This window comes from Camelina sativa, chromosome 16, assembly GCF_030686135.1.
Source record: "Camelina sativa cultivar CO46 ecotype springtype chromosome 16, ASM3068613v1".
Taxonomy (NCBI): Eukaryota; Viridiplantae; Streptophyta; class Magnoliopsida; order Brassicales; family Brassicaceae; genus Camelina; species Camelina sativa.
Window position 1 is genome coordinate 30,075,039 of NC_141895.1, and position 27,230 is coordinate 30,102,268.

Here is a 27,230-nt window from a genome sequence, read left to right on the forward strand (position 1 = left end):
GTTTTTGTTCTTTGAGTATTATTAATAATCTCAACATTTGTTAATGATCTCAAATGTTGCAAAGTTTCGGTCCAACAATTTTGTTTCTTTGTTGCATCCCCAACTTTCTATGTTGGCACCCATTAGTCTTCACACCATTTTGTTTTACACCTCTTCGTTTATATAAAGTTGCAATGTTTTGATCCAACAATTGTGTTTCTTCGTCGTACCTCTAGCTTTCAGTGGTTGCACTTGTTAGTTTTCACACCTTTTTGTTTCATACCTCTTTGTTTTCACACTTTTTTGTTTTTATATACAGATTTTTATGGATTTTGAAAAGAATTTTTGCTCTTTAAGTATTATTAATGATCTCACCCTTTGTTAATGATCTCAAAAGTTGCAAAGACTCGATAAAAAAATTTGTGTTTCTTCATTGCACCCCCAACTTTCCATGTAGGCACCGTTAGTTTTCACACATTTTTGTTTTAGACTTTTTGTTTATATAAAGTTACAATGTTTTGATCCAACAATTGTGTTTCTTCGTCGTACCCCTTGATTTCAATATTTGCACTTGTTAGTCTTTGCACCTTTTGTTTCACACTTTTTTGTTTCACACGTCTTTATTTTCATATTTTTGCATCTATTCGTCGTATCCCCATCTTTTAAAAATCGCACCTATTAATTTTTGTACCTTTATTCACACTTCTATGTTTTTTCGTCGTACTCCCAACTTTCAATGTTGACAGTTGTTAGTTTTCACACATTTTGTTTCATACCTCTTTGTTTAAATATATATAGATATATATTTATGGACCTTGAATTGGTTCTTTGAGTATTGTTTAACACCTCCAAATTTAAAAATTCAGAGTATTATTTTCTTTCAATTTATTAATCAACATTGATTCACTCATCTTTGTTAAAAAATTTGTATTGTTGTATTTATTGATTCATTCATCTAAATTTTGTTTGGTGTCGTTTTCCATCTAACATGTATTGATCATCTCTTCAAGTATTAATTTAGGTAATTAATTGTGGTTTCTAATTTTCATAGATTTATCTTTTAGTCAATTTGGTTGATTGTAGCTATGAGCTCTTTCTCCCTGATTCTCTTATTATTTTTTATAAATTTCGATAGAATAATGATTTAAATTTTATTTTATGTGAATATTTTTCAAAATTGATTGTCTGAATCAACCGAGATTTATATATCTTTAACATAATCCTCTTATTGTCATTGAACTGATTTTTCATTTTTATATATACAACAAATATTTTATTTACCTAATTTGATTAATTCATTTTAATAATTATTTATGACTTTTATATTATACAGTTAAAACATTACTATAAAATTTTCACTCGAAATGTGAAATTAACAATGTTAATTATTTAAAGTTTTCACTTTCCCATGTGGTAACGCACGGACTGGCATCCTAGTAATAATAATAACAACATATACTAGTAAGGTATATATTATTACAAAAGAAACATTTAATATTTATATACAAAACTTGAGATCATCAAACATAAATAAAACTCAGAGGACCTTCAAAAAAAAAGACAAGAGTCCTTCCTTCCTTGCTTAAACATTTATTGATTGGAGCCATTAAAGCTTTTATATTCCTCGTGAGTTCTTTTGATGCACAGAGTGTTATTTATTTGTTTGATATTTTTTATTTTTTGGGTTACGGGTTCGAGTCAGGGATGAGTCAACTTGGAGATTTGCTTAGAGAATCAGAAGATGGAGGAACAAGAAGTGAGAGGACGACGATGATGTTGAGTTTGCTTGAAGAAGATGATCAACCCGACGGTGCAGATCGAACGATAAGCAAGTGGAGTATCTTGAAGCAACGGTTGAGATTTGATTGGGTTGCTTGTTGCGGTAAGCCTCTTACTCTGCGTTTCAGACAATCAGAAACACCACTCGTTGACGACGATGAAGACGAAGACGAAAACGAAGACGAAGAAGAAAATCAAAGACGGGTCGTTGACTTTTCGGATCCGGGTTCGGGTACGGGTACGGATTCGGAGTTGGGTTGTTTGACACGTCGTGTAACGAGGAACCTTGCTGAGGCTTTAGCGGAGGAGAGATTGGCGCACGTGGCTGCGGAGACTGCAGTCAGTTGTTGCTGCTAAAGTACCGTTGATGAGGTTGCTTGCGGAATCTGACGGTTGTGATTCGACGATTTCGACAACGTGGATGGGTTGTGATCCGGTGTGTTGCGTGTGTATGGGAAGAGAGAAAGGTGCGGCTTTTATTCCCTGTGGACATACGTACTGTAGAGTTTGTTCGAGAGAGATTTGGGCGAGTCGTGGGACGTGTCCGCTTTGCAACCGTTCGATATTTGACGTTCTTGACCTTTACTGAAAACCAAAATTGTTCGTTTGATTGATGTGATTGACGGTGGTGACATGTTTTAATATCTTTGTGTATAATTTATATTGTTTAGTTACCAAAAAGGATTAAATTAAGGAATTTTACTCTTTATTAGTTACAAATATATAATTTATATATTGACATTTATCAATAGTCTTTCAAAACCTTCATAATTTTTCTATAATTATTTTGACCGTATTCATCTCCATGGTTCGATTTCTTAGTATTAATATATATAGATGGTAATTCATATGCATTTATTTAAGTTTATTACACATTTAGCATATATATGAGTATATGACCGCTGTTGTGTCTTGTGTTTTTCGTCAAATACAAATACACAATAATCATCAGTTAGAGGTTTAGAGCCATTAGAGAGTTAGAGGAGAGGTAGTCACGTAGAACTTTATCTCATCAAATTTGGACTCAATCTTTACTTGATAATTGATAGTGATATACCATTATTGCCTTTTGTTTTTTCTTTCTTTCTAAAACTAAAAAGGTGCAGAATGCTAAGTATAAAGATTAGGCACGGGGCCGGTACCCCAGATCCAATATGAGAGTCCTTTTTTGGAATTGCCAAGGCATAGGTCCACCTTTAACACAATCACAACTCACTAGCCTATGTCGTATTACTAAGTGTGATATTCTCTTTTTTATTGAAACTCTTAATCAGTGTGATGTATTATATAAACTTAAGAATGCTCTAGGATTTGCTAATATACTTATCCAGCCCTTCATGGAAGGAGTGGAGGCTTAGCTTTGATGTGGAAACAGAATGTAGCACTCAGTCCAATTTCAATGGATGAGCGCCTCATTGATGTCTCTGTAAACATTAATAACATAAGCTTTTATTTGTCTTGTGTGTATGGTCACCCAGTTCAAAATGAAAAATATCTTCTTTGGGAGAGACTGGAAAATATATCCTACCATCGCCATGATCCTTGGCTACTCATAGGAGATTTTAATGAAATTTTGAACAACTCAGAAAAACTTGGTGGTCCAATCAGGCCTGATTGGACTTTCCGTGACTTCAATCACATGGTGACAAGTTGTGATTTCGAAGATATTCGACACAGAGGTGATAGGTTCTCTTGGGTAGGAGAAAGACATTCCCATACCGTTAAATGTTGTTTAGATAGAACTTTTCAAAACGGTCCATGGGGAGCTGCTTTTCCTTATGTTGAAGTCGAATTCTTGGACTTTAAAGGATCCGATCATAAACCACTTCTAACAAATTTTAATATCGGATCCTCATATAGAAGACGAGCCTTCTTCTTTGATAAACGTTTATGCGACGTTGATGGATTTAAAGAAGCGGTTAAACAAGGCTGGGACATACACACTCGAGAAGAGAATATCCCAATTTCGAGTCGAATTGCCTCTTGCAGAAAAGCAATGGCAATACTAAAACATGAAAATCAACTGAATTCCCAATCTCGAATAAAGGCTTTACAATCTCAACTTAATACAGCTATGGAAAGCTTAAATCCTTGTGTTCGAAGGCATATCCCAACCTTACAAAATGAGCTCACAAAGGCATATTTGGATGAAGAGAAACATTGGCAGCAGCAAAGCAGAAATCAATGGATGTTAGAAGGAGATCGAAATACAAGTTTTTTTCAAACCTGTGCTAATATACGATTCACGAAAAATCAAATAAACTCGATCCAGGATACAGATGGAAATATATTATATGGTAATAAAGCAATAGGAGCACATGCTCAAGATTTTTTTCATAATATATTTTCCACCAGTGGTCACCAAGTAACAAAAGATGTGCTCTGATTTTCAATCAAAAGTTACTTCGGATATGAATGTTGATCTTACTCGACCCTTCGATGCTCATGAAATCTATGAAGCAGTGTGTCAAATAGGTGAAGACAGAGCTCCTAGTCCTGATGGCATAACAGCGCGTTTTTATAGAACATGCTGGGATATAGTTGGTACGGATGTTGTAAAAGAAATACAACAATTCTTTGACAAAGCATCAATGCCGCAACGATTGAACCATACCAATATATGTTTGATAGCAAAGATAGACAATCCAATCACATTTTCAGATTATCGACCTATAGCACTATGCAATGTTATGTATAAAATCATTTCAAAGTGCTTAGTATGCCGGCTAAAAAAACACTTGAATGGGATAATATCTGATGCACAAGCAGCTTTCATTCTGGGACGACTAATTCAAGATAATGTCATGTTAGCCCATGAAGTCATGCATTCACTTAAAACCCGAAAGCGAGTGTCTAAATCGTATATGGCGGTCAAAACTGATGTTAGCAAAGCTTATGACCGTGTTGAATGGAACTTCCTGAGATCAACTCTTCAGCTCTTTGGTTTTAGCGAGAAATGGATAACACGGATCATGGCCACTGTAGAATCGGTGAGTTACTCGGTCCTGATCAATGGTTCACCTTTGGTCATATCAAACCAGAAAGAGGCATTAGACAAGGGGACCCCCTCTCCCCTTACCTTTTTATATTATGCTAAGACATACTAAGTCACCTTATACAACAAAGAGTAGCGGATAAGGATATCAAAGGTGTAAAAGTGGGAGATAATGCACCTAGAATAACTCACCTCCAATTTTCAGATGACTGCCTTTTCTTTTGCCATGCTAATGTGAAAAATTGTAGAGCATTGAAAGAAGTCTTTGATGTTTACAAATCAACACGGCCAAATCCATGATAACTTTTGGTACACGCGTGTATGGTTCAACGCAAAACAGGTTAAAATCGATTCTAGATATCCCAAAAATCATGGAGGTGGAGGAAAATAATTGGGTTTACCGGAGCAGTTTGGCAAGAAAAAGAAAGAAATGTTTGAGTATATAATAACAAAAGTGAAACAGAGAACATCCAGTTGGAGTGCGAGGAAACTATCTCCAGCAGGCAAAGAAATAATGCTCAAATCAGTTGCTTTAGCTATGCATGTATATGATATGTCTTGCTTTAAACTCCCTAAGGGTGTTATAACAGACATTGAATCTGTACTTATGAAATATTGGTGGGAAAAAGATGCTCAGCACAGAGGAATTCCCTGGATAGCTTGGAAAAAACTGCAATTCTCAAAAAAAGAGGGGGGACTAGGCTTTCGGGATCTTGAAAATTTAACGATGCTCTTCTAGCTAAACAAGCATAGCGTCTAATTCAATATCCAAACTCATTGTTTGCACAAATAATGAGGGCTCGCTATTATAGAGACACAACGGTATTAGAAGCTAAACCAAGGAAAAATCAATCTTATGGCTGGTCATCTATTTTAGTTGGAATCTCTCTAATAAAAAAAGATCAAGGTTTAACATTGGTGATGGAAAAACGATAAGATTAGGCATAGACAATGTTCTCGATTCACATCCTCCACGACCAATCACTGCAATCAACGATGGAAACAACGATACTATAAATACTCTCATGTTAGTTTCGGGACAAGCAAAATCATGGGATATGGTTAAGCTTGGAACAACAATCAGACCAGAAGATATTGATGAAATCAAAAACATGTTTCTTTCACAAACTGATCAACCGGATTCTATCATATGGAATTACAGTCCTTCGGGTGACTACACTGTAAAATCAGGCTACTGGCTGTTAACACATGATCCTCTATCGTGTGATATCCCACCAGACATACCGCATGGTTCACCTGATCTTAAGCGCAGAATCTGGAGAATACCAATCATCCCAAAGTTAAAACACTTTCTTTGGCGAATTATCTCACGAAGTCTTCCAACCTTATCTCGGCTACGGTCCCGTGGTATGAACTTGGATACGTTATGTTCTAGATGTCATCAAGCGGAGGAAACGATCAACCATGCATTATTTACATGTCCTTTTGCACTTATGGTCTGGCGCTTTTCAAGTACCCCTCATATTAACATAGAAAATCTAGCACATGAGGTGGAAGAGAACATTTTAACTCTTGTTACTTCAGTTCTCAATACAACAATCTTAAATGTTGAATCAATGCTACCCATTTGTTTATTATGGAGAATTTGGAAAGCAAGGAATAATGTGATTTTTAATAACATTAGGGAGAGTCCATCAAAAACTGTGTTATGGTCAAAATCTGATGCGAAACAATTCTATGATCTAACGCATCGCACAACACAACAGAATCAGAGAAGAGATAAAATAAATCTTGATAAGTGGAGACCACCGCCAACAGCTGACTATGTGAAATGAAATTTTGATGCGGGATATAACAACCAGAATCATGAAGCATCTGGCGGATGGATTATTCGAAACAATTTAGGGTTCGGCTTTAGCTTGGGGTGCAATTCGTTTACCACATACTTCCTTCCCACTAGAGGCAGAAGCAAAAGCTATGCTTGTAGCTTTACAACAGACTTGGATCAGAGGATACACATCGATAATTTTAGAAGGAGATTGTGAAGTTCTAATAAACATCATCAATGGTGGAAAGAGACACAGACAGCTCATAAACATTCTTCTTGATTTAAAATTATGGATTTTTAAATTCCAATTCTTTACCTTTGTTTTTACAAGAAAATCCTGTAATAAATCAGCTCATTTGTTAGCACAGTTTGGATGTATTGATTCCCCTTTTTATGCTGAATTTGTAATCAAGCCTCTATGGCTCCATGAACAATTGTGTATTGATCAGTTTTAAATCAATATAATTATATTTTGAGAAAAAAAAAAAGATTAGTGTGGGCCTATTTATGCACATCGTTAGTTATTGGGCCTCATCGAATATATGGTCCATTAGTATCAAGGTTATTCACGCAGTAGTCCACATGATGATAATCACTTGAGAATTGGTTATCTCCGAGGCATACATGAGTTTGTGATGTTAACCTTACATGAAATTATAGGCATATTTGTAAGAAGAATCTGGGCTGTATGAAAATTATGAATGCATTTATGTGTTATTAGTGGGTTGCTAAGGTTAAATCACATCATGAAGCATTATGATCTAGTCTTTTTTTTTTTTTTTTCTGAGCAAACATTATGATCTAGTCAAGGTTCGACAATATTCTAAAGTTCATGCATAAAAACATAAGAAATCTATTGATGGGAAATTTATATGTATTATCAAGAAATCGAATATAAACTAATTGATATATCTCTTTCATACACATTACAAACATTCCATTTCTGAAGTTATTCCCTTCTTGTAAAAAAAAAAAGAAGAAGACATATATGCCATTGAGAACATAACTTTTAACTTTTGGTGGATTCGAAATCAAATTCTTGAATTAGGGTCAAATTCAGATATTTTATGTACCATCACGACGGAGAGCTACTGGTATTATATGTACCTTACGTAAACTATTTGGATTCAAATACAATATGTGGTACAAGTAAATAGACAAATCGTATGAACAAGTACAACCATCCACATTGTTGAAGATTCTGTTTGGCTCGCTATTTTCCTATTTCGAATGTCTTTTACGTTGTCGTGGTATTTAGCATTGGACGTGAAAGTGAGTGTATCCTCATATGTATTAAGCTTAGTTACATAGTTTAAGATAATCAAAAGGTTAACTGCTCATTTAGTTATCAATCGAATGAATGGATAAAATAGACAAACTAAACATATATATGGTTTTTATAAACTAAAGTAGTTGTTCTACATGTATAAATGCAGAAAAATACATTTTAATAACTACGATGTTATATACTTTAATAATAAAAAAAATCGATCTTACATCTCTAGATGTAATAAAGACTATAGATATGTCAAAAGTGAGTGCTGTATTATTTGTGGATACTGGGAGGAGATGTGTCATGGATGTGACCCAGGTAAGATACATATATGTGTTTGTATGTAATTTATAGATGAGAACAAGGCATGTGCATCAAGTTCCAAAATAAAGTTGAGACAATGTCGTCCATGTTCATGAACCCATCTCTCATTTATGGTTAACCATTTGGCACAAAACCTTAAATATGTCCCCTCTCATGGACCAACACACATTTAACGGAACACACCTTTCCAAAAATGGCAATCTTACCATTCCCATCCCACCATTTAGATTATTTCTTCCCACATTCTCATGATTATAAGTTTATCATGGCGACCAAGTAAAGTGGTTTGATTTAGATAAAGTTGCGTTTACACGTTGATGTGTCTAAGCGATAAAATAAAATGATGTAACCGAAAAGCTGAAATTTTTACATGTTTTGTTTCTGAGTAATAAATAAAACTAGAGCACAGAGATACACATCCATCCCTAATTCCCTATGATCGTGATCACACTAATATTTTTATTTTTATCATGTACTCAAAAAGAGAGTCAAGAGGAAGGATAATTTAGGGTTTCTGCATCTATTAATTTACCCTGTAGTTTGTTCGCCATATCTATTTTGAGGGAGGAACTTGATATTACATAAATGAAAATATATATTTATATTTTTTGGGCATAAATGAAAATATATCTATTAAAAAACAACAGAAAATCCCGATTTGATTTTATCTTTATCTGCATTGGTAAAAAATACACATCTCTAACACTTAAAATTAAAATCGAAAGAAAATATATATAGAATGAAGGATAACGGATAAAAGGAGTTCTACCAAGTTCGGTCATTGCTAAATCCACATAGGTTAATAAATAAACACAAAATATCTTGCTGGACCGCTGATAACAAAAAGATAAGCAACATTTTATCTACTCCATTTTCTTTTTGAGGCCGCACAAGTTTGCCATAAAGAGGGAAGACACGAGACCAAATCATAGCATTTAAGGGTAAGATTCATAGAATTTAGTCCAAAAACCAGAAAATATAAACAATGAAGACATACTATTTCTGAATCCATGCAATGCTTGAAATCGAGTCAGGTATTACGAAAGTTCCAATCATTTCTATTTCTGTAACTGCAAAATTACCTAACTAATAAATAGCTTTTACATATCAATCTGATGATTGGTGACAATTAAGTGTATTTATTTATTATGTATTGGCGAATTATATTAAACTTAAGTAGGTCTCTAAAGTAAACTCTATATAGTGTATATACTCTTTGTAGATTAATATTATGTAATTTTAGTTTATGTTATAGTCTATGTGGATTAATATTATGTAATTTTAGTTTATAAATCCACATACAGTAGATTGTTTAGACCTACAATACAATATGCTTTAAAAAATTATATTATGGACAATTGGACTCTTAAATGTCGATATTAGGCTTACAAAATTTATTATAACTCTAAACAATCTATGATCAAATAAAATTTCCAGGGTCTATATAAATCTACTAGTGACAGACAATACAATATGTTTTAAAGTCACAAGTTCGAATCTTGAGATTGGGTAAGACTATATTTTACCTACTCTAGTATCTGGTCCGAACGAATTATAAGAAGCTTTCTATCGTTAATACTAATCCATAAAAAAAAATGGTGTTTTTATTTCTTTATCTTTGTTCAATATGAAAAATGGCCGCAATTGCAAAGCTGAAAAGTTGATCGACAATTTCACATTTTGTCTCTGTCATCATTTATTCCAAGCATGCGCTGGTCCTTCATATTGATTTCTATCATTTTTCCATCCATTTAGTTCGATTTGTTAATGTTTTATTGTTTTCATTTTCATACAAAATTTTATAATTCTCTCACAAATAATACAAAATTTAAACTAATTTATTTATATTTGTGATTTTTGGTATTATCCCGAGCGGTCGCAGACCCACAGTCATTTTGGTTCTTCACACAAATAAAATAATCTTTGCTCAAAATGCTCAGCACTAGGTAAGTGCAAATTAAGATCTTGTAAGTAAGATGCAAAATATCTTTTTTTGGTAATTATAAAATTTTGGATTTTTTTTTTAACATTACTCTAGGTAGGCTAGGCTAGGATCCATTTTCATAGTACTTGTAACAGAAAAAATGTAGGTTACTTACTATCTTAGAATCATAACATCCAAACAACACATCATTAAGCGGTCGACGCATCATAAAACAAAACTTTGTTTCTTTAGTTAACATTTTCAATCAAAGAATCAATAGACATGAAGTCAAGAAGATATCACATAAGCATTATTGAACCAACATTGGTTAATTAATCAGGAAACCAATATCAGAATTTAAACTTTAAACCACCACAACTATTGAAAGTTTATAATATGTAAAACACCACTATTTAAGTAAGGACCTGTTTGTTAGTTGTTAGTTAACTCTTGTTATTATAATTTATAATGTAGATTCATTTACAATATATTGAACTAAAGAAATTTTTGAAGAGCAGCCATAAGTATCCTTACTGTGTTCATTGATCGATATTTATGGAACCTTAAATATGTTAGAACCTTAATATTAAAAGAAATGTTCCTCAATAAGACAATATTTAAATCCTATACTATAAGAAAGCAGCCAGGGATCAACCAGTTAATCTAATCAAGTGTTACATAGAATATGAAGAATCAATTCTTCATAATAAAGAATGGATAACCTAATCAACATGACAATACAATAATTAGAAAAGTATAAACCAACATATTATATGTTCACATACTAATTTATTCCTAAGTAAGAATCTTGTCACAACTTAAGTAAAATAATATGTACTGTTCGTTGTGATTAAAAAGATGCGAAATCCATGCTTGATCACGCTTTATTAAAAAATCAAAAGAAGTCATTCGTTATTCCTTATCATGTGTTAGAATCAGTTTGTATCGGCAAACTTTATTATAATGAATCGATGTTTTTTTTTTGTTAATCTGTTAACTCTCAGATTGCAATCCGAATCTTTTTGTAAAATAAAACTAATTAACCTAGCTAATATTATATTTTAAAAACCTTTACAAAATTTTAACTAATAGCACTAGAATTGAAAACGACATATTTCAAACTCATGGTTACTTTTTTTTTTTGGTATGGATCTTGGATGATTCAAACTCATGGTTAACTAACATAGAATGCTCTAATTGCATAGAAACCATTTTTATGGTTAAATAATCTTCGTTTGTATTAATAATGGGAGGGGTTTCATCGATTAAAGTACGTTAAATAATAAATGTAATAGCATCCAAAACACAAATAAATTTTCTTAAGAAATTATACAATATTCACCCAACATAGAATGATATATTTGTAACTTTGCATCATATCTCTTTCAAGTAAACCGAATATTTCGAAAAAGAAAAATTCCCATTATTCAATATTACCCTCGTGCTTTATAGAGATATAGAAATGCATATATTAACTTTTACAAATATGCTGAATCGTGACGTAAATGAATAATTCAAAAAAAATAAAAACGAAAGATATGGGAAGTTCATGAACCTGATACTTTTCCTCTTGTGATATAACCTAATTTGTGTGATTTGATTTGTCGTACGCTATGCTTTCAACCACTCGTAACTCGTAAGCATAACCAATTGACCAAAAAAACTCTGACCTCTAAAGGAATAAAGAAAGATTTTGTAGCTTACATTATATACTTCGTCATCAATCTATTAATAAAGGCTAATTCTGATGTCTCATTTACGTTTATTTATAAGGTCAAGATCATCTCATTGCGTTTATTAGTAATCGTCAATTGATGTCTAGCAGACACTTAACACAATATAAAAATTTGTGACTGAAGCTATAACGTCAAGGAGGAAGACTAATATGTATTTATTAATATATCGAAAAAATTTCATGTACATAAGTTGACTTATGACTAGACTTGATGCCGGAGAATATTGAGCTTACACTATTGAATAAGAGAAATTTGGGGAATGTAATTTTTAGAAACATTTTTATTTTCCTTAACCAATAACGACTGTTATTACTTACTAGCATCTCATTGTTTTTCTTTTTCCGTAAGGTATTAATGTTCCAGCAGACACGTACACATTTATGATTGTAGTAGTAGATGCATAAACACAAGTAATAGTCTAACTCGAGAAAGTAAATAAATATAAGCTTTACTTGACAAAATACAAGTAATAGTCAAATTCGAGAAAGGAAAACTAAAGACGTATTATACCTAAACATATAAGCTTTACTTTGCCAGTTCTATTGTAGTGAAGCAACAATTTTCTTAAAATATTTTTCACGAAAAGAAATCAAGAGGATGCGGCAAAGCATAATCAACACCATTTGACTTTTCGATTAATTTCAAACTACCAAGAAGTCAGTCGGTGAACATTACACGTTAATTAGCGCTCGTTTATATTATCGGAAACGTTTAATAGTATAGCTCTCACTCTATATACACGAGATCAACAAAATATTCTTTACGTATAATTAATTTTTTTGTGTAATCTTATTCTGATTTTAACTGGATACAGAATATTCTATATATCATCAACTAGGTTACACAAAAATATAAAAAGGATTAAATTGAACAAAAAAGATTGAACCAAACTCGCATGAAGTAGTAAATATATAGGGTAGAGGGAACATTGGTGGTTGAGAGATCTTCAATGTGTCTTCTGAAGCCAAATCCACATTTAAACTCATACTATTTATGTTAATTTTTTGCTTCTCGTTGTTGTTGTATCCACCACATTACATCTTTTGGTAATCAAATTATAGATTATGTGCGTACACACACATGATTACGAATAGTACTATATTAAACTGTTTCGAATGCACACTTTAAACTTGTTTCTTTCCTTTTTTTTTTTCTCGAACCAAACTTTAATCAAGATCTATAAACATTATTCATAATCATGCGTATCCAAATTTAGAAAATTATTTAAAAATAAAAAAGTTATAACGCGCATGAATGGAGTCTATGATCTTCCAAAGAGAAAAGTAGGTAGCAGCCACGACCGGAGTCTTCGTTATCACCTGGTCAACGTTTTTACGAAGATAGAGATTAGGGAGAGAGTGAAAGAGACATTTTGTAATCAATAGTTTAATTACGTAATAACATTTTACATTTTATATACGTACGACGGCTTACGGTTGTTATATTTGTGGGTGCATTAGAAAAAAGGTTTTAATTAAGTGAAAAGAAAGAAGTAATATTTATGGTTTGTGTACCATTTGCTTACCTTCAAAATGGAGTTTTGGAATATTCGATAAATTTAATTCTGTATATATAATTATTTGACTTATATACTTTAATTATGAAACATCAGATCAATCAACGTAGTATTCCTCCAAAGTGTGGAGGAGCTTAAAGATGAATTGATATATCAAAAGGTGGCGAAGCAAGAATATATCAAACAAGCCACCATGTTAAATTTGATAGTTTATATCCCATTGTATATGCTTTTTAATTTGTTTTGCATCCTTTATGGCTTTATCTAACAAAACTATTTTGCAAGAACTACTTTCGGAAAAAGATATACAACATGCTATCATTATCATCGTTTATTATCAGTGATTTAAGATTTGTTTTATTTTCACATGCAACTTAAGCTACAGCAAGTGGCATGGGTAGTCTAACACAACTTTATATATAGATAATCTTAAAAGATAAGTTTCAATAAATATACAAAACAAAATAAAACATACAAGACTGATGAGTAATAAAACAGACAAATTAAACGATTTTTACGGGATTACAGATTATATGTCAAAAAAGAATACAAAATCTTTATACTGAAATAAGTTGGACGGTGTTACAGAGCCAAAATTAAAACAAGGCGTTACACATTTGATATGACCGTAGAGTACTATATTACAACAGTTTGAAGAAGGCAGTTTCAAGAAAATGTAAAATAAGTTTTCTATCTTGAAGATGAATATACTATTCTTCGATTTGGTTTTGAACTTATGACGTGAAAGATGGCTCAAATAGACTTGTAATTTAGAGCTATCTCAAAATATTTGAAGATTCCTATGCAATTTTCTTATTTGTAACCATTCTAATTATTACCAATTTTATAATTCGAAAATGGGAAGAGAAAAGAAATCAATTGAAGTGCATATAAAGAGAGACCCCAAAAGGAAAATGCCAAATGAATCAATCTCATAAAGAAAGGAGAGGGTAGGGGTCCACGATAGATGTGCTCACATACATGCTCCACGAACTTCTGTTTCTTTTACTTTTAACTTCTTCTTTCTTTTTTCTTATATCAATTTGAATGAAACAATTATGAATTATACATCTTATCTTATGACTATGACTATGACTATCACATATTTTTTAACAATATTTTATATATTTATTTTAGTTTAAATCCAATTTCCCTCATTTGCGCCTATAAATAGCAACCTTCTCTCCTTCACTAAGTCTCACATCAAAGCAATCAACCAACACACAAATTGCAACTTCAAATAGAGTACTTTCAAAGAAGAGAGAGAGGAAGATGGAGAAGAACATGAAGTTTCCAGTGGTAGACTTGTCCAAGCTCGATGGTGAAGAGAGAGACCAAACCATGGCTTTAATCAATGAAGCTTGTGAAAACTGGGGCTTCTTTGAGGTACATACATAAGTCATGATTTGATTATAGCTAGCTCTTAGTGGGAATGTGGAACTTTTTTTTTGTTAATTTGGGGTTAATTAATTTAATCTTTCAGATAATGAACCATGGAATACCACATGACTTAATGGACAAGATCGAGAAGATGACAAAGGGACATTACAAGACATATCAAGAACAAAAGTTCAATGACATGCTCAAGTCCAAAGGTTTGGATAAACTTGAGACAGAAGTCGAAGATGTCGATTGGGAAAGCACTTTCTATGTTCGTCACCTCCCTCAATCAAATCTCAGTGACATTTCTGATATGTCTGATGAATACAGGTACATCATAATTTATTTTCTTTTTAACACAAATGAATAAAAATAATATGAGTTTTTATATCTTCTATAAAATAATAATAATCATAAATTTCACTAAACCAAATTTCAGTAATCCACTCTACCAGTTTTACCTTTAATTTGAAATTTTAAAAAATATTTTTTCTCACATGCATGAGTTCAGATTTTTTAACCTTTTTGATATTTTATTGGGTAAAAAAACATTATTTTACTTTGAAACTCACATCATACTTGCATAGTCAAGAAAATAACATTATTATTTTTTGGTAATTTATAATATATTCAGTTGAAGTATTAAAAATGTTTTTTTTTTTTTTTGGCAGGACGGCCATGAAAGACTTTGGGGAGAGATTGGAGAATCTTGCTGAGGATTTGTTGGATCTATTGTGTGAGAACCTAGGGTTAGAAAAAGGGTATTTGAAGAAAGCGTTTCGTGGAACAAAAGGTCCAACGTTTGGGACAAAGGTGAGCAACTATCCACCATGTCCTAAACCAGAGATGATCAAAGGTCTTAGGGCCCACACTGATGCAGGAGGCATCATCTTGTTGTTTCAAGACGACAAGGTCAGTGGTCTCCAGCTTCTTAAAGATGGTGACTGGATTGATGTTCCTCCCCTCAACCACTCCATTGTCATTAATCTTGGTGACCAACTTGAGGTAAGTCATGTTCACACGACATTTTCAAAACCAATGTTTTGGTATTGAAATTGGGTTTTGGTTTAGTCTTGGTTTGATGAGATTTTTTGTTTAACCTGAATATGGACAATCTTGATTGTGTGTAGGTGATAACCAACGGCAAATACAAGAGTGTGATGCACCGTGTGGTGACTCAAAAAGAAGGAAACAGAATGTCCATTGCATCGTTCTACAACCCGGCAAGCGATGCCGAGATCTCTCCAGCTACATCACTCGTCGAGAAAGATTCCGACTACCCGAGTTTCGTCTTTGATGACTACATGAAGCTCTACGCAGGGGTCAAGTTTCAGCCAAAGGAGCCACGGTTCGAGGCGATGAAGAATGCTTCTGCAGTTACAGATTTGACTCCAACTGCAGCCGTAGAGACATTCTAAAACACGGGTTTGAGGTTTAAAGTGAAACAGAAGAAAGAAGGATGAGTTTGTGTTATGTTATGTCAATAAGTTCAGAGTGGTATTAGTGTTTACATATCTAATAATCTGGTGATTAATTGTTTGGTCAATTGGTGTGTTTAAAAGTGTGGGGTGCTTATGTTATGGAAGATAATAATAATAATAATCTGATTTCTAAAAGTTCTAATGTGTGTATCATCAAATCAAGTAAAGAACAGAACACTCTGTTTCATAACTTCTAACCCTAATGAAGATTAAAAAGCTTTTATCATTCGATAAAACGAAGCAAGTTCAGAATAATCAATCATCAAAGCAAAAACGACACAAAGATGAAACTTAAACAGAGTTTACAAATTTTATCTAACAAATGCCCTGGAAAATTTATCACCTTTGAGGTGAAGAAGATAAAATAAACTTGAAAGAACCACCTGTGAATCATCAAACCAAGCAAGATCTAGCAGTCTACATTTCCAGGGTTCATTTTCCAGTTACACAACCATTCATTATGCGAGAATAAGGTCTCTGTTTCATCGCTCTTGACTTTAGATATCTTGTTAAAGAATTAAGGGTTTCAAGGTGCAGGTACCTTTTTCTCATCACCTCCTTCAGTAGCTTCAGCTTCATTGGAACAATGGTTCTTGACAACAGTTGCTATGTCCGCTTCAGAAGCACCTGCAAGTTTGAATCTTTCAACAGCTGAATCAAGATTCTTATTCCAACCATCCATCCCGATTTTGCATTCAACTTGAGATCTTTCGAACAGCATGTTTCCCCAAAACAGATGGATCTGTGATCTCATTGCAGTCGCTTGCTCTGCTGCTTCCTCAGCTGTGATTGTCTCTGAAACCTCTTCGTTCCCATCTCCTCCTTGCTTCTTTCTCCTCTTCGAGATTTCCTCTTTCTTGTTCGAATTTGGGTTTTTAAGATCATCCATTCTCTGCTCTTCAAGCTTCTCCCACATCTCTGTAGCATCTTTCATCTTCGCCTCTGCGCTGTCAAAGAGGTTTAAGGTTTCTGAAGGATCCCAACCTGAGATATCAATCTTCTGAGCTAGCAAGTAAGACCAGTGTAGCTTCGCCATTTCAAATTGCTGCTGTCCTAATGCAAGCAAACCCTCGTAAAAATCTGGTTTGATTGAGAGGGCCTGTTCATATTTCTCCTTTGCCAATGTGTATCTCTCTTTCACCCACTCGTAAGCAGTTTGAAGCTGTGCCGCAACCACTTCTTTCCCAGCAGATTCGTCTAAAGGAATCCTCTTTCTAGCAGCACACATGTGAACATTTCCCCAGTTGAAGAAAGCTAACGCAGCAACTTCCTGGAACTTAGCGGAAGCTTTATCGAATAGTGGTTGAGCTTTTTCGCTTGTCACTGTTTCTTCAAGCGCCTCTGAGCAAAGTTCCATTCCCAACTCATGCAAGTCAATATGAGCATCAGGGTCAATACCAACATGAGTGCGGAAGAGATGAGCAAAATCAAACAACCAGTCGTCCATCTCTAGTTCCTTGGTCTCAGGATCCTCAGAAGAACTCGCTTTCTCTTTTTCAACTTCCTTATCCGTCTTCTCACTGTTAATCTCTGTTTCCGAAACTGATTCAGTAGGAGATGATACGACTTCTTCTACAATAGGCTTCTCTTCCACTTCTTCCTCATCTTCCTCAAGCAACATTGGCTCTTGCTCAGGACTCACATCAACTATATGCAATCTCAACATCCCAACAGAATCAGATTTATCAGTATCAGGCTCTTTCGTCAAAAGACAATCAGCAGCAGATTCCGCTAACTTCAGCTCTGCGGTGGAAGTAATAGTCACCAAATCTCCATCATTGTCCTTATACTTAATCAAAACCGCCTTGGAAGACGGGAAACGACTGCTCACAATCTCTCTCAGTCCCTTAAACCTACAGTTCACAGGCATCTGACCTAACCTTATGTCATGATCATAAACAAACTTCAACGGCCTCCACCGAATCCTCTTCTCTTGAACCTTCCCAACAACCGCCACAGATGAAGATCCCAACTCCTCCACCTTCGACCCTTTCGGAGAACGACTAACCGGCTTCAACACAACTCTCGACGCCTGCCCCTTACTCCCAACAGAACCGCCATTTTCAGTCACAGGACTGACCACCTGTGACCTCTCTACTACCTTACCATTAGTAGCATTAGGCAAAGAAGCAGACCCAACAGGAGAAGTAACACCCTTTTTGTGAACATTACGAGAAGGTAAACAAGGACCAAGTCCAGCAATAGGACCACCTAACGCAGCCGAAGCACCAAGAGCCGCAGGTGAAGGACGGCTCTGCAAATCTTGATGAGGACCCAAAGCAGTTTTCAAACGCTTAGAAATCTCACCAGCATCCTTATGATTAGGATCAGAACCCAACAAAACATTAACATCCTGAACAGCTAAATCAAACTTGCCAACAGCTTCAAAAGCTCTAGCTCTTCTAAGCAAAGCACGAGTAAAACCAGGCTGAGCTTTAAGAGCCATGGAACATTCAGAAATAACAGATTCGTAATCAATAGGTTTCATCTGCATCAAACAAGCAGCTCTATTGCTATGAAACACAGCTCTATCTGGGTGACTCTTAGGAATAAGCTTAATCCCATTCTCGTATAGCTCAAGAGCAGCAACGTAATCTCTTGCTTGAAACTTTTTATTACCTTCTTCCTTAAGCTCGTGTGCTCGTTTCAAGAATACCGAAGCGTCGAAATCAACACCACCGTTAACAACAGTCGTTGACGGTTTGGATAATCCTGAAGACGCTTCTGACGAATTGACCTGATTCGAATTGGAGTTCGAATTTGAACCACCACCGCCACCACTCTTCTTCTTCCTTCCTCCAGATTTCCCCATTTCCAACCCCTTCCCCAAAAAAAGCTTCAAAATTTAACCCAAAATCCGATGAAAAGATGGAGGAAGGGAGGAACCCAGATGCTTACAGATCGAAATGGAGAGAAATGAATGAGGAGGAAATGTTTAAATTCAGATAAAGTTGAATACTTTTAAGGGAAGAAGAAGAAGAAGGTGCTAGAAGGAGATGAGCCTCAGTGAGGGGGTTTTGAAAAAATTAGAAACCCTAGCTCAACCTGTTGCCCTCTCTGTCTCTCTATTATTTTACTAAGTCGTGAGATCGATTATGGGCCGTTGGATTCGAGTGTACGTTTTGGTGAAAGTGAAACACGAAGATGTAAGATAATGGGCCTACAGATTTTAGCCCAAATTTACAATGACCCAAGTTGAGAATTATTTAGGCCCGCCTAGATGATATAATTCCTTGTTCTGGATCGCTTCTACAGCTAGTCAGCTTCCACGTGGTTCCGCTGCGACACTGCCACGTGTACCATCCACTTGGTAAAATACATGATGTTGTATGATCTGTAAGATTTAAATAATTTAGTACGAAAAGGCAATCGAATTGCCTCATTCACGGATTGTTTTGTTTCTATTTGTCGCCAAGTTGCTTCCACTCTCACACATTGCCAAATCATTAAATTTAATTACATACAGTTAATTATTGTTTATTTTTTTTATGAAATAGATTATAAACTAATTTAGTTTATTATAGGTCTTATTTCATCTTTTATCATATGGTTTTAAGGAAAAATAAAGACATAAACTAGAAACTGCCAAATGATAGTGTTTCTAAGTTTGATATGATCTTATCCTACTATAAAATAAACAACAATGATCGAGATAAGTATATGGTTTGGTCATTAATTACGATGTAATCATACATCTTCCTTAACTTCTTTTGTTATTATTTATCACTAGTGTACTAGTGTTAGATCCATGCAATGGAATGGAGCCGACAAAAGGATACATGGTGTGAATGGATCACGAACCTTTTTCATTTATTGGATCTCCTAAAACAATTCAATGTATATAACCAACCGATGATAAAAATAAAATAAAAGTAAATTTATGTAGAGTTACAACGTATATTTCATCTTAACAAAATTTTGATAAAAAAAAAATACCAGATAAATCTGATGGTGGAACTAGATATAGTTATATACAGTCTAACGATCTTTTTCTTTCATCAGAAGTTGATGAATACCATACCATATGTAATTTTCTAGGTGACTAGGTTATTTTAACAAAAACAATATCTATTTGACTATTCTGAACTCGATTTTCATCTATAATTTTATACATTTTTGTTTTTATAAATTATAAGATAACTGGATAAGAATGGTTCCTCGAGACATATTTGTGTAAATAAGCGTAAATGTAATCGGAAATTATATCCAAATAAATCCTAGTGTTTATTTTTTCTTTTAGTTTATCATTATCGAGCCAATAAGATGAAGCAACTTAAGTCGGTATCTTGGCGACTCGTTACCATTGGCATTGACTACGATGACGAGACAATATAATATACTCCTAAACTAAACACGAACCGAACACGATTTGATCCTTTGATTTGTTCTCAAAGAGAAAAAGTATATAAATACAACTCTTTCTCTATTAAAAGGCAAACTTTTGAACGAAGCAATCACGAGAAACCTTTGAAAATCTCTTTCATACTTTGGATCCGTTCCTTATTCACTTAGTTTCTTCTTCAACTTCCAAAACTCAACTTGTATCCAAAACTTTCTGGTGCTTTTCTTTCTTCTCGTGTCCTTTTTTTCCCCGGAAAAGTTTCCCGGAAAGTTTCATCATTGTTCTTCTACTAGGCAAAGAAAAAAAAAAACAGACGATGATCAAACCCATTTGTTTTCTTCTTTGTTTCTGCTTCCTTCCTGTAAAAGTCTCATCCTTTTGACATTAAGTCTCTTCTGTCTTCATAACTTCTTTGTTGAGTTTTTCTTCTTCTTTTCACAAATTCTTGTTTTTGTTTCCCTAAGAAAATTAATGAAACGGCGGCTAAATTCTCGGGAGATCCTATCGAACCCATGTTTTTGAATCAGTTCATGCACTTCCTGAAATCTATTCATACTTTCAGAAGGAAATACCTAGTTTAACACATCTTTAACCCTAAGATCCTCTGCTTTTCAAAACCTACCTTGTGATCCAAGCCAAAAAAATTCTACTTGATTTACCATGTCTAGTTCATGTTTCAATCCGTTTCGTATACGGTGGTCTCTAAGATCCAAATTACCACCAGAGCCTTCCCTCCCACCTTTACCCTCTCACCCGTCTTCCTCTAAAACAAACCGGTATGCAGAAGCAGAGACGATGGAGAAGAAGAGATTCGACAGTATGGAATCTTGGTCTATGATCCTCGAGTCCGAGAACGTGGAGACATGGGAAGCATCTAAAGGCGAAAGAGAAGAATGGACCGCGGATCTTTCTCAGCTCTTTATCGGAAATAAATTTGCTTCCGGAGCACACTCAAGAATTTACAGAGGGATCTACAAACAAAGAGCCGTCGCTGTGAAGATGGTGAGGATCCCAACACACAAAGAAGAGACAAGGGCTAAGCTCGAACAACAATTTAAGTCCGAGGTTGCCCTACTTTCTCGTCTCTTTCACCCTAACATCGTTCAGGTTTGAGTTCTTCATCTTATTCTCAAAGTGTAAACCTTTCATTATACAAATTTACAATCTTGGTGGGAGAACAAAAAGAAAAAACAGAGCAAAGATTTTGTCTTTAGAACATATATGTCTCTCTAACCTTTCAATTTTGTTTTGTATTATGAGAGTTTCACTAATTATATTCTTATTTTGGTATATAGTTCATAGCAGCGTGCAAGAAACCGCCGGTATACTGCATAATAACAGAGTACATGTCACAAGGAAACCTCCGAATGTACCTAAACAAGAAAGAGCCTTACTCGCTCTCGATCGAGACTGTACTCAGACTGGCCCTAGACATCTCAAGAGGAATGGAGTATCTTCACTCACAAGGTGTTATCCACAGAGACCTAAAGTCCAACAATTTGCTTTTGAATGACGAGATGAGGGTTAAAGTTGCAGACTTTGGGACTTCTTGTCTTGAAACGCAATGCAGAGAGGCTAAAGGTAATATGGGAACGTATCGATGGATGGCTCCAGAGATGATCAAAGAGAAGCCTTACACTAGAAAAGTCGATGTTTATAGCTTTGGCATCGTTCTATGGGAACTCACCACTGCGTTGCTTCCGTTTCAAGGCATGACTCCCGTGCAAGCCGCATTCGCAGTCGCTGAAAAGGTCAGTCTTTATTACTACCGTCAAGAGGCGTTTGTGACTAACATTAAAGATTGTTGTCTTGGTTTCTTGGCATACAAGTTATTAAAAATTACGGTCTCTTTTAAATGGGCAGAACGAGAGACCACCATTGCCAGCGAGCTGTCAACCCGCACTGGCTCACCTAATCAAGAGGTGTTGGTCAGAGAATCCGTCGAAGCGGCCAGACTTCTCAAACATAGTGGCAGTGCTAGAGAAGTACGACGAGTGTGTTAAAGAAGGACTGCCTTTGACGTCACACGCAAGCCTCACGAAGACAAAGAACGAAATTCTAGATCGCCTTAAAGGCTGCGTCTCGACCATTAGCTCACCATTTCCTTCCTCTTCTGTTCCTGTAAATGCATAGTAGATCAAACTTGTTTTTAAGTATCTATAACCTGATCTCATTCCAAAGTTTACAATTCTTAATTTTCTTTCACTAGTTACTTGATTGTATATTGCATCTATGTGATGGTATGATTTGATGATATACACGTATTTAGGCTAATTAATTTGTATGTTATATAATGATATACTTATTAATCAATGGTCTCTCATTTTAAAGGAATTGAAATACAAAATTAATAATACGTACGTTAGTGTCGAGAAAATAGAGTTTCGGTGTTGTATTATTTTACGAAAACAACAAAATACATTAGATTTACAATCAAGTGCACGATTTGTTGAAGAATAACATTCTTTACGATGTAGTCCACTGGATAAGGTGGATCAGTCGTTTTGGGTTTTTTTTTTTTTTTTTGGTCAACAAGTATAAGGAATTGGCTAAAAAAGCCAACTATGAAGGATATTGTTTACATAAGTAATAGAATGTGGTTCGGTATAAACACATCACGCCAAATTATCAAGAAACTAGAGATAAAGAGAAAGTTAATAAATTCTTGATGTCGATCTTGTTCTCCTCCAAGTATGCTGCAAATGCTGGCCACTTAGCATGTAAAGACACCATATATTGCGTTTTAATTAATTGCCATAGAATTTCACATTTGAAATCCAAACTTTATCTTATCATATAAATTTTAATTTTTTAAAAATTAATAATTAAGATAATAGTAATATATATTTAATGAGCACGTTCTTTTTACAATCGCAGGTGGAGCAACTGCGACACAAATAAAAAGCCCAAGATTGATATACATTTCGAAAAAATAAAAGCTGCCATTGTCGCAGCAACAGAAAAAATCAAATGAAACAGAACTCCGATAATCGCCAAAAATTTCCAGCATCTATTTTAAATTTTCTTTTTGCTTATCACTTAAAACGCAGTGACAGATCTGTGTTAGATTTATTGCCGTAACAGTGTAATTTTATGGTCCCCGTCAGAGTCGCCCCGTCTGGAAAAAGAACCCGGCCAGTATATCAATTAGAGACTCTACCACACATACATAATTCTATGAATAATGTATATAAGCATTATATAAGAATAGTGGATATTTTCCAATTTTTTCATAATTCTATGAATAATATATATAAGCATTATATTTGAATGTCTTTTATAGCTCTTTTCCCTTTCTAATCAAAAGAAAGATATATTTCTAAAATAACATGTATGCTCTAGTGATATATTTATATGCTCTAGTGATATATTTCCCTTGATATAATAAAGATATAATTCTATGCTCTAGTGATATATTTCCCTTGACCTTGTTACGACATGTATTTTGTGTGAACAACGATCATATTTTCGCTACAAACTATAGTGGAATGGACATATTCGATTTTGATGTTGAGAAATACTCTTAGTACATAAAGTGTAGCTAGATAAACTCTTGATTTAATTTGGTCGGATAATTAAGTAAGAATAAATTAAGAAGTCTATGATGATATACTTGAAAAAGAGAAATTCGGTGACTTAGATTCAGAGGTTAATTATGAACTTAAATTGGAAACATTTGACTTAACATAATCTTTTACGGATACTTAATTTCATAGTTTATTAATCAGAATTAAAAAAAACAATAGAATTTCTCCTATACTTGTTTCTTAATCATTTTAATGTTTTTATTACTTTGGACATGTTTCCTTTTTTTGTTGGTTGCTAGTCTCAAGGGCCTTAAACCTCTCACTGTCTCACACAATGTTGTTTGCCCTTTCATCATAGGTTTCAAAATCCCTAGCCATCTGGGAGAAGAGAGAATCATCTTCAACCATTCCGGTGGAAAACGGAGACCTCGAGCTGCGCACATTGCGCTCAGTCATTAATTAACACTCCAGGCCATGACTGGCTTAATTGAAGTGCCTAACGTAGTAAGGTTGGTTTTCTCATAGATGTGGCCACAGTTCGCACTTCCCCGCCCTTTGCCATGAAAACGAGGTATAGGTCTACCGCAAAGCAAAAGCTAAACCTTGAAGTCGTGTTTCTCGATGTGAAAATGGTTGGCTTAATTTGAACCATCTGTTGTCAAAAAAATACAGTGGGTCAACGTCAACTAATAAGATTAAGAAAGAAACATGGGGAACTAAACCAATTACTCTCATATTCATTTAAGACATTTGCATGTATATTTACTTCTTTTCACATTGTACTTGTTCCAATGTTCAACTAGCCATTCGGTCGCCGACGATTCAGTTATCTAGGTCCAATTTTTCTATAAACATTGACGCATGGGGAATATTTACCCATTATCAATATTATATTAGACACGTTTCCACCATGCTTTAGCCACTCGTTTCTATATATATTTCAGATTCTTCTAGTTCTAGTCTTTGCATCAAAACGTAATCAGGATCATAGATGACAGAAAAAAACATAGAAGATGATGCTACGTTGGTTTGTTTCCGATCTACAGTATTGTTACAAGATTGGATAACATATAACGCATTTGCTTTGGAAGAAAAAAGCTGGTACAACTAATTCCTCAATCCGCTACTTTTTTTTTCTTTTTTGCAGACTATTTCGACTTCTGATTTCTCAAATCAGCCTTTGTATTTATCTTCCAGACATCAAATTTGATCAGATTTAGCTTGTTATTTTGTTTTTTTTTTTTTGCATGGCCAGGATAATGAGCAGGTTAGCCGAAGAGAAATATGTTCGTCTCACTAGCCATCTTATCCGCTCTTGCCTTACTCCTGATATCTTAAAGGTGCATGCCCTCATCTTAATTAATTAGTTATTAAGGCATATATGTATATATATATATATATTAACACATTGATTTTTAAGTGTCCAATTAACGAACCTAATTAATCAGCTTTAGCAATTTTGTTTCCTGTAGCGTGTGACAACACTTATTTTTGACAAAGCCGTCCTTGAGCCGACCTTTTGCCCTATGTACGCTCAATTGTGCTATGATATTCATAACAGACTGCCTAAGTTTCCACCTGAGCCTATGGCTAGTGATGAGATCACATTCATGAAGGTTTTGCTGAAGAAAGTTTAAATGGTGTTTGATGGAACCGATGAATTAAGCGATGAGATTAGAAAGATGAACGCGCCAGATCAGAAGAAAGAACGGAAAGACAAGGAAAGGTTGTTGAAACTCCGAACTCTAGGAAATCTTCGTTTGGTTGGTGAGCTGTTTTTAAAGCAGAAGATTTCAGAAGAGAATGTTCTGGACGTTCTTCAGGTTAACTTTTATTATTGCTGCTATGATTCCTGTTAGTAGTACACATTTTAACTTAGAAATTTCTTTAAATACCACTAAAAAAAATTTTTTTCCAAAAATACCACATTTTAGTTTTTTTTTTCAAAAATACCAAAAGTTTTTTTTCCAAAATTACTTCAAACACAAAAATTGATTTTTAAAGATGTAATTTTTTTCTTTTAGTTTGGGTTGACATATTTAGTTTTAGGGTATAGTTTTTAAGGATATGATTTAGCATTTAGAATTTAGGGATTAGTTTTTAGTATTAAAACTTTAATTCAATTATGTGGTATTTTTAGAAAAAATTATATATTTGTGGTATTTTTGGAAAAAAAACTAAATTGTGCTATTTTTGGAATAAAAACCAATTTTAGTGGTATTTATGACAATTGCTCTTTTAACTTGCTTTTATTATACAGGATGTTTTGGGGGGGGGGATGACGAGAAAACGTGTCCATCAGAGGAAAAACTTGAAGCCGTCTGTGTCTTTCTCAAGACTGTTGGCAAAAAGCTTGATGGTTCGAAATCTGTCGATTCATCCTTAGGCTTTAGCTCAAAACAGTTCAACGATTACTTTTGCAGACGTTTAAAGAGTCTCTCCAGTCATCCTCAATTGAATAAGCGTATAAAATTTCTAGTTCGGGATATCATTGATCTGCGCTCAAACAATTGGATTCCCAGCGGGAAAGAGTCATCCTACTACCCTTTAGAACATCATATGTAATGCCTATGCTTATTCACTTTCGAGTATAATCAAGACACAGCATGGCTCTTCTATTAACTTGTACTGCGTTTGAATATGCATTTTAAGAAACGCAAAAGCAAAAACTTTGTTTCCAACGACTATATAATAGTGAGAGAGTTTCTGCTATTAGTAAGAAACCGAAAAGATGATAAACTAATGATCACTCACCAAGAACAGTTTGAGCTCATAAATTCTCGTAGCTTCTTTGTTTACTCTCTTTGAAGCCAAACTAGAGTGCGCAAAAGTAATCGTTGAACTGACCAAGGAGTTAATATGAGGTAACAAAAAAATGCCCAAGACCCAACTGACCAAGGAGTTTATGTGTTTGTTAATATGAGGTAACAAAAAAATGCCGAGAATCAATTAACTTTGGTTTCGGTTTACATCGCATATTCTTTATTCATGTTTTTTTCATAGTTATCTTCTCACAGTAATTAAAGATGATCTATTTCCTCGTTGTTCTTATAATATTTTGAGAATGTTCAGCGTATTAGACTTTTTTTTCCTTAATATTACTGAAATTTACCTAGTTTGACACAAATCTAAGCAAAAATAGTTTCAAAAGATAAAAAAATAAAGATTGTTCTAAAAAAGTGTAA

The 27,230-nt window shown here is 34.3% G+C and overlaps 2 protein-coding genes, 1 non-coding gene and 2 pseudogenes across 5 annotated transcripts; 4 read left to right on the top strand and 1 right to left on the bottom strand.

The window, feature by feature from the left end:
- Window positions 1-1,441: 1,441 nt before the first annotated feature.
- On the top strand, window positions 1,442-2,467 carry LOC104752896 (uncharacterized; annotated as a pseudogene). Its single transcript, XR_015583590.1, has one exon. The product of XR_015583590.1 is annotated as an uncharacterized LOC104752896 (transcript).
- Window positions 2,468-14,234: 11,767 nt separating this feature from the next.
- Window positions 14,235-16,311, top strand: LOC104752897 (1-aminocyclopropane-1-carboxylate oxidase 2). The gene is made up of 4 exons (XM_010475155.2): window positions 14,235-14,701; window positions 14,799-15,025; window positions 15,367-15,700; window positions 15,826-16,311. Exons 1-4 carry the CDS (start codon window positions 14,588-14,590, stop codon window positions 16,111-16,113), a joined length of 963 nt encoding a protein of 320 aa, XP_010473457.1. The 5' UTR covers window positions 14,235-14,587; the 3' UTR covers window positions 16,114-16,311.
- Window positions 16,312-16,383: 72 nt separating this feature from the next.
- LOC104752898 (protein CLMP1) lies at window positions 16,384-19,264 on the bottom strand. The gene has a single exon (XR_015584763.1). It is a non-coding gene; the product is annotated as a protein CLMP1 (transcript).
- A 1,217-nt stretch (window positions 19,265-20,481) lies between these two features.
- On the top strand, window positions 20,482-22,792 carry LOC104752899 (serine/threonine/tyrosine-protein kinase HT1). The gene is made up of 3 exons (XM_010475156.3): window positions 20,482-21,625; window positions 21,814-22,269; window positions 22,382-22,792. The coding sequence occupies exons 1-3, from the start codon at window positions 21,179-21,181 to the stop codon at window positions 22,649-22,651; spliced, it is 1,173 nt and encodes a 390-aa protein (XP_010473458.1). The 5' UTR covers window positions 20,482-21,178; the 3' UTR covers window positions 22,652-22,792.
- Window positions 22,793-25,019: 2,227 nt separating this feature from the next.
- On the top strand, window positions 25,020-26,714 carry LOC104754129 (eukaryotic translation initiation factor-like; annotated as a pseudogene). Its single transcript, XR_015583411.1, has 4 exons — window positions 25,020-25,146; window positions 25,301-25,385; window positions 25,518-25,868; window positions 26,306-26,714. The product of XR_015583411.1 is annotated as a eukaryotic translation initiation factor-like (transcript).
- The last annotated feature ends 516 nt before the right edge of the window (window positions 26,715-27,230 follow it).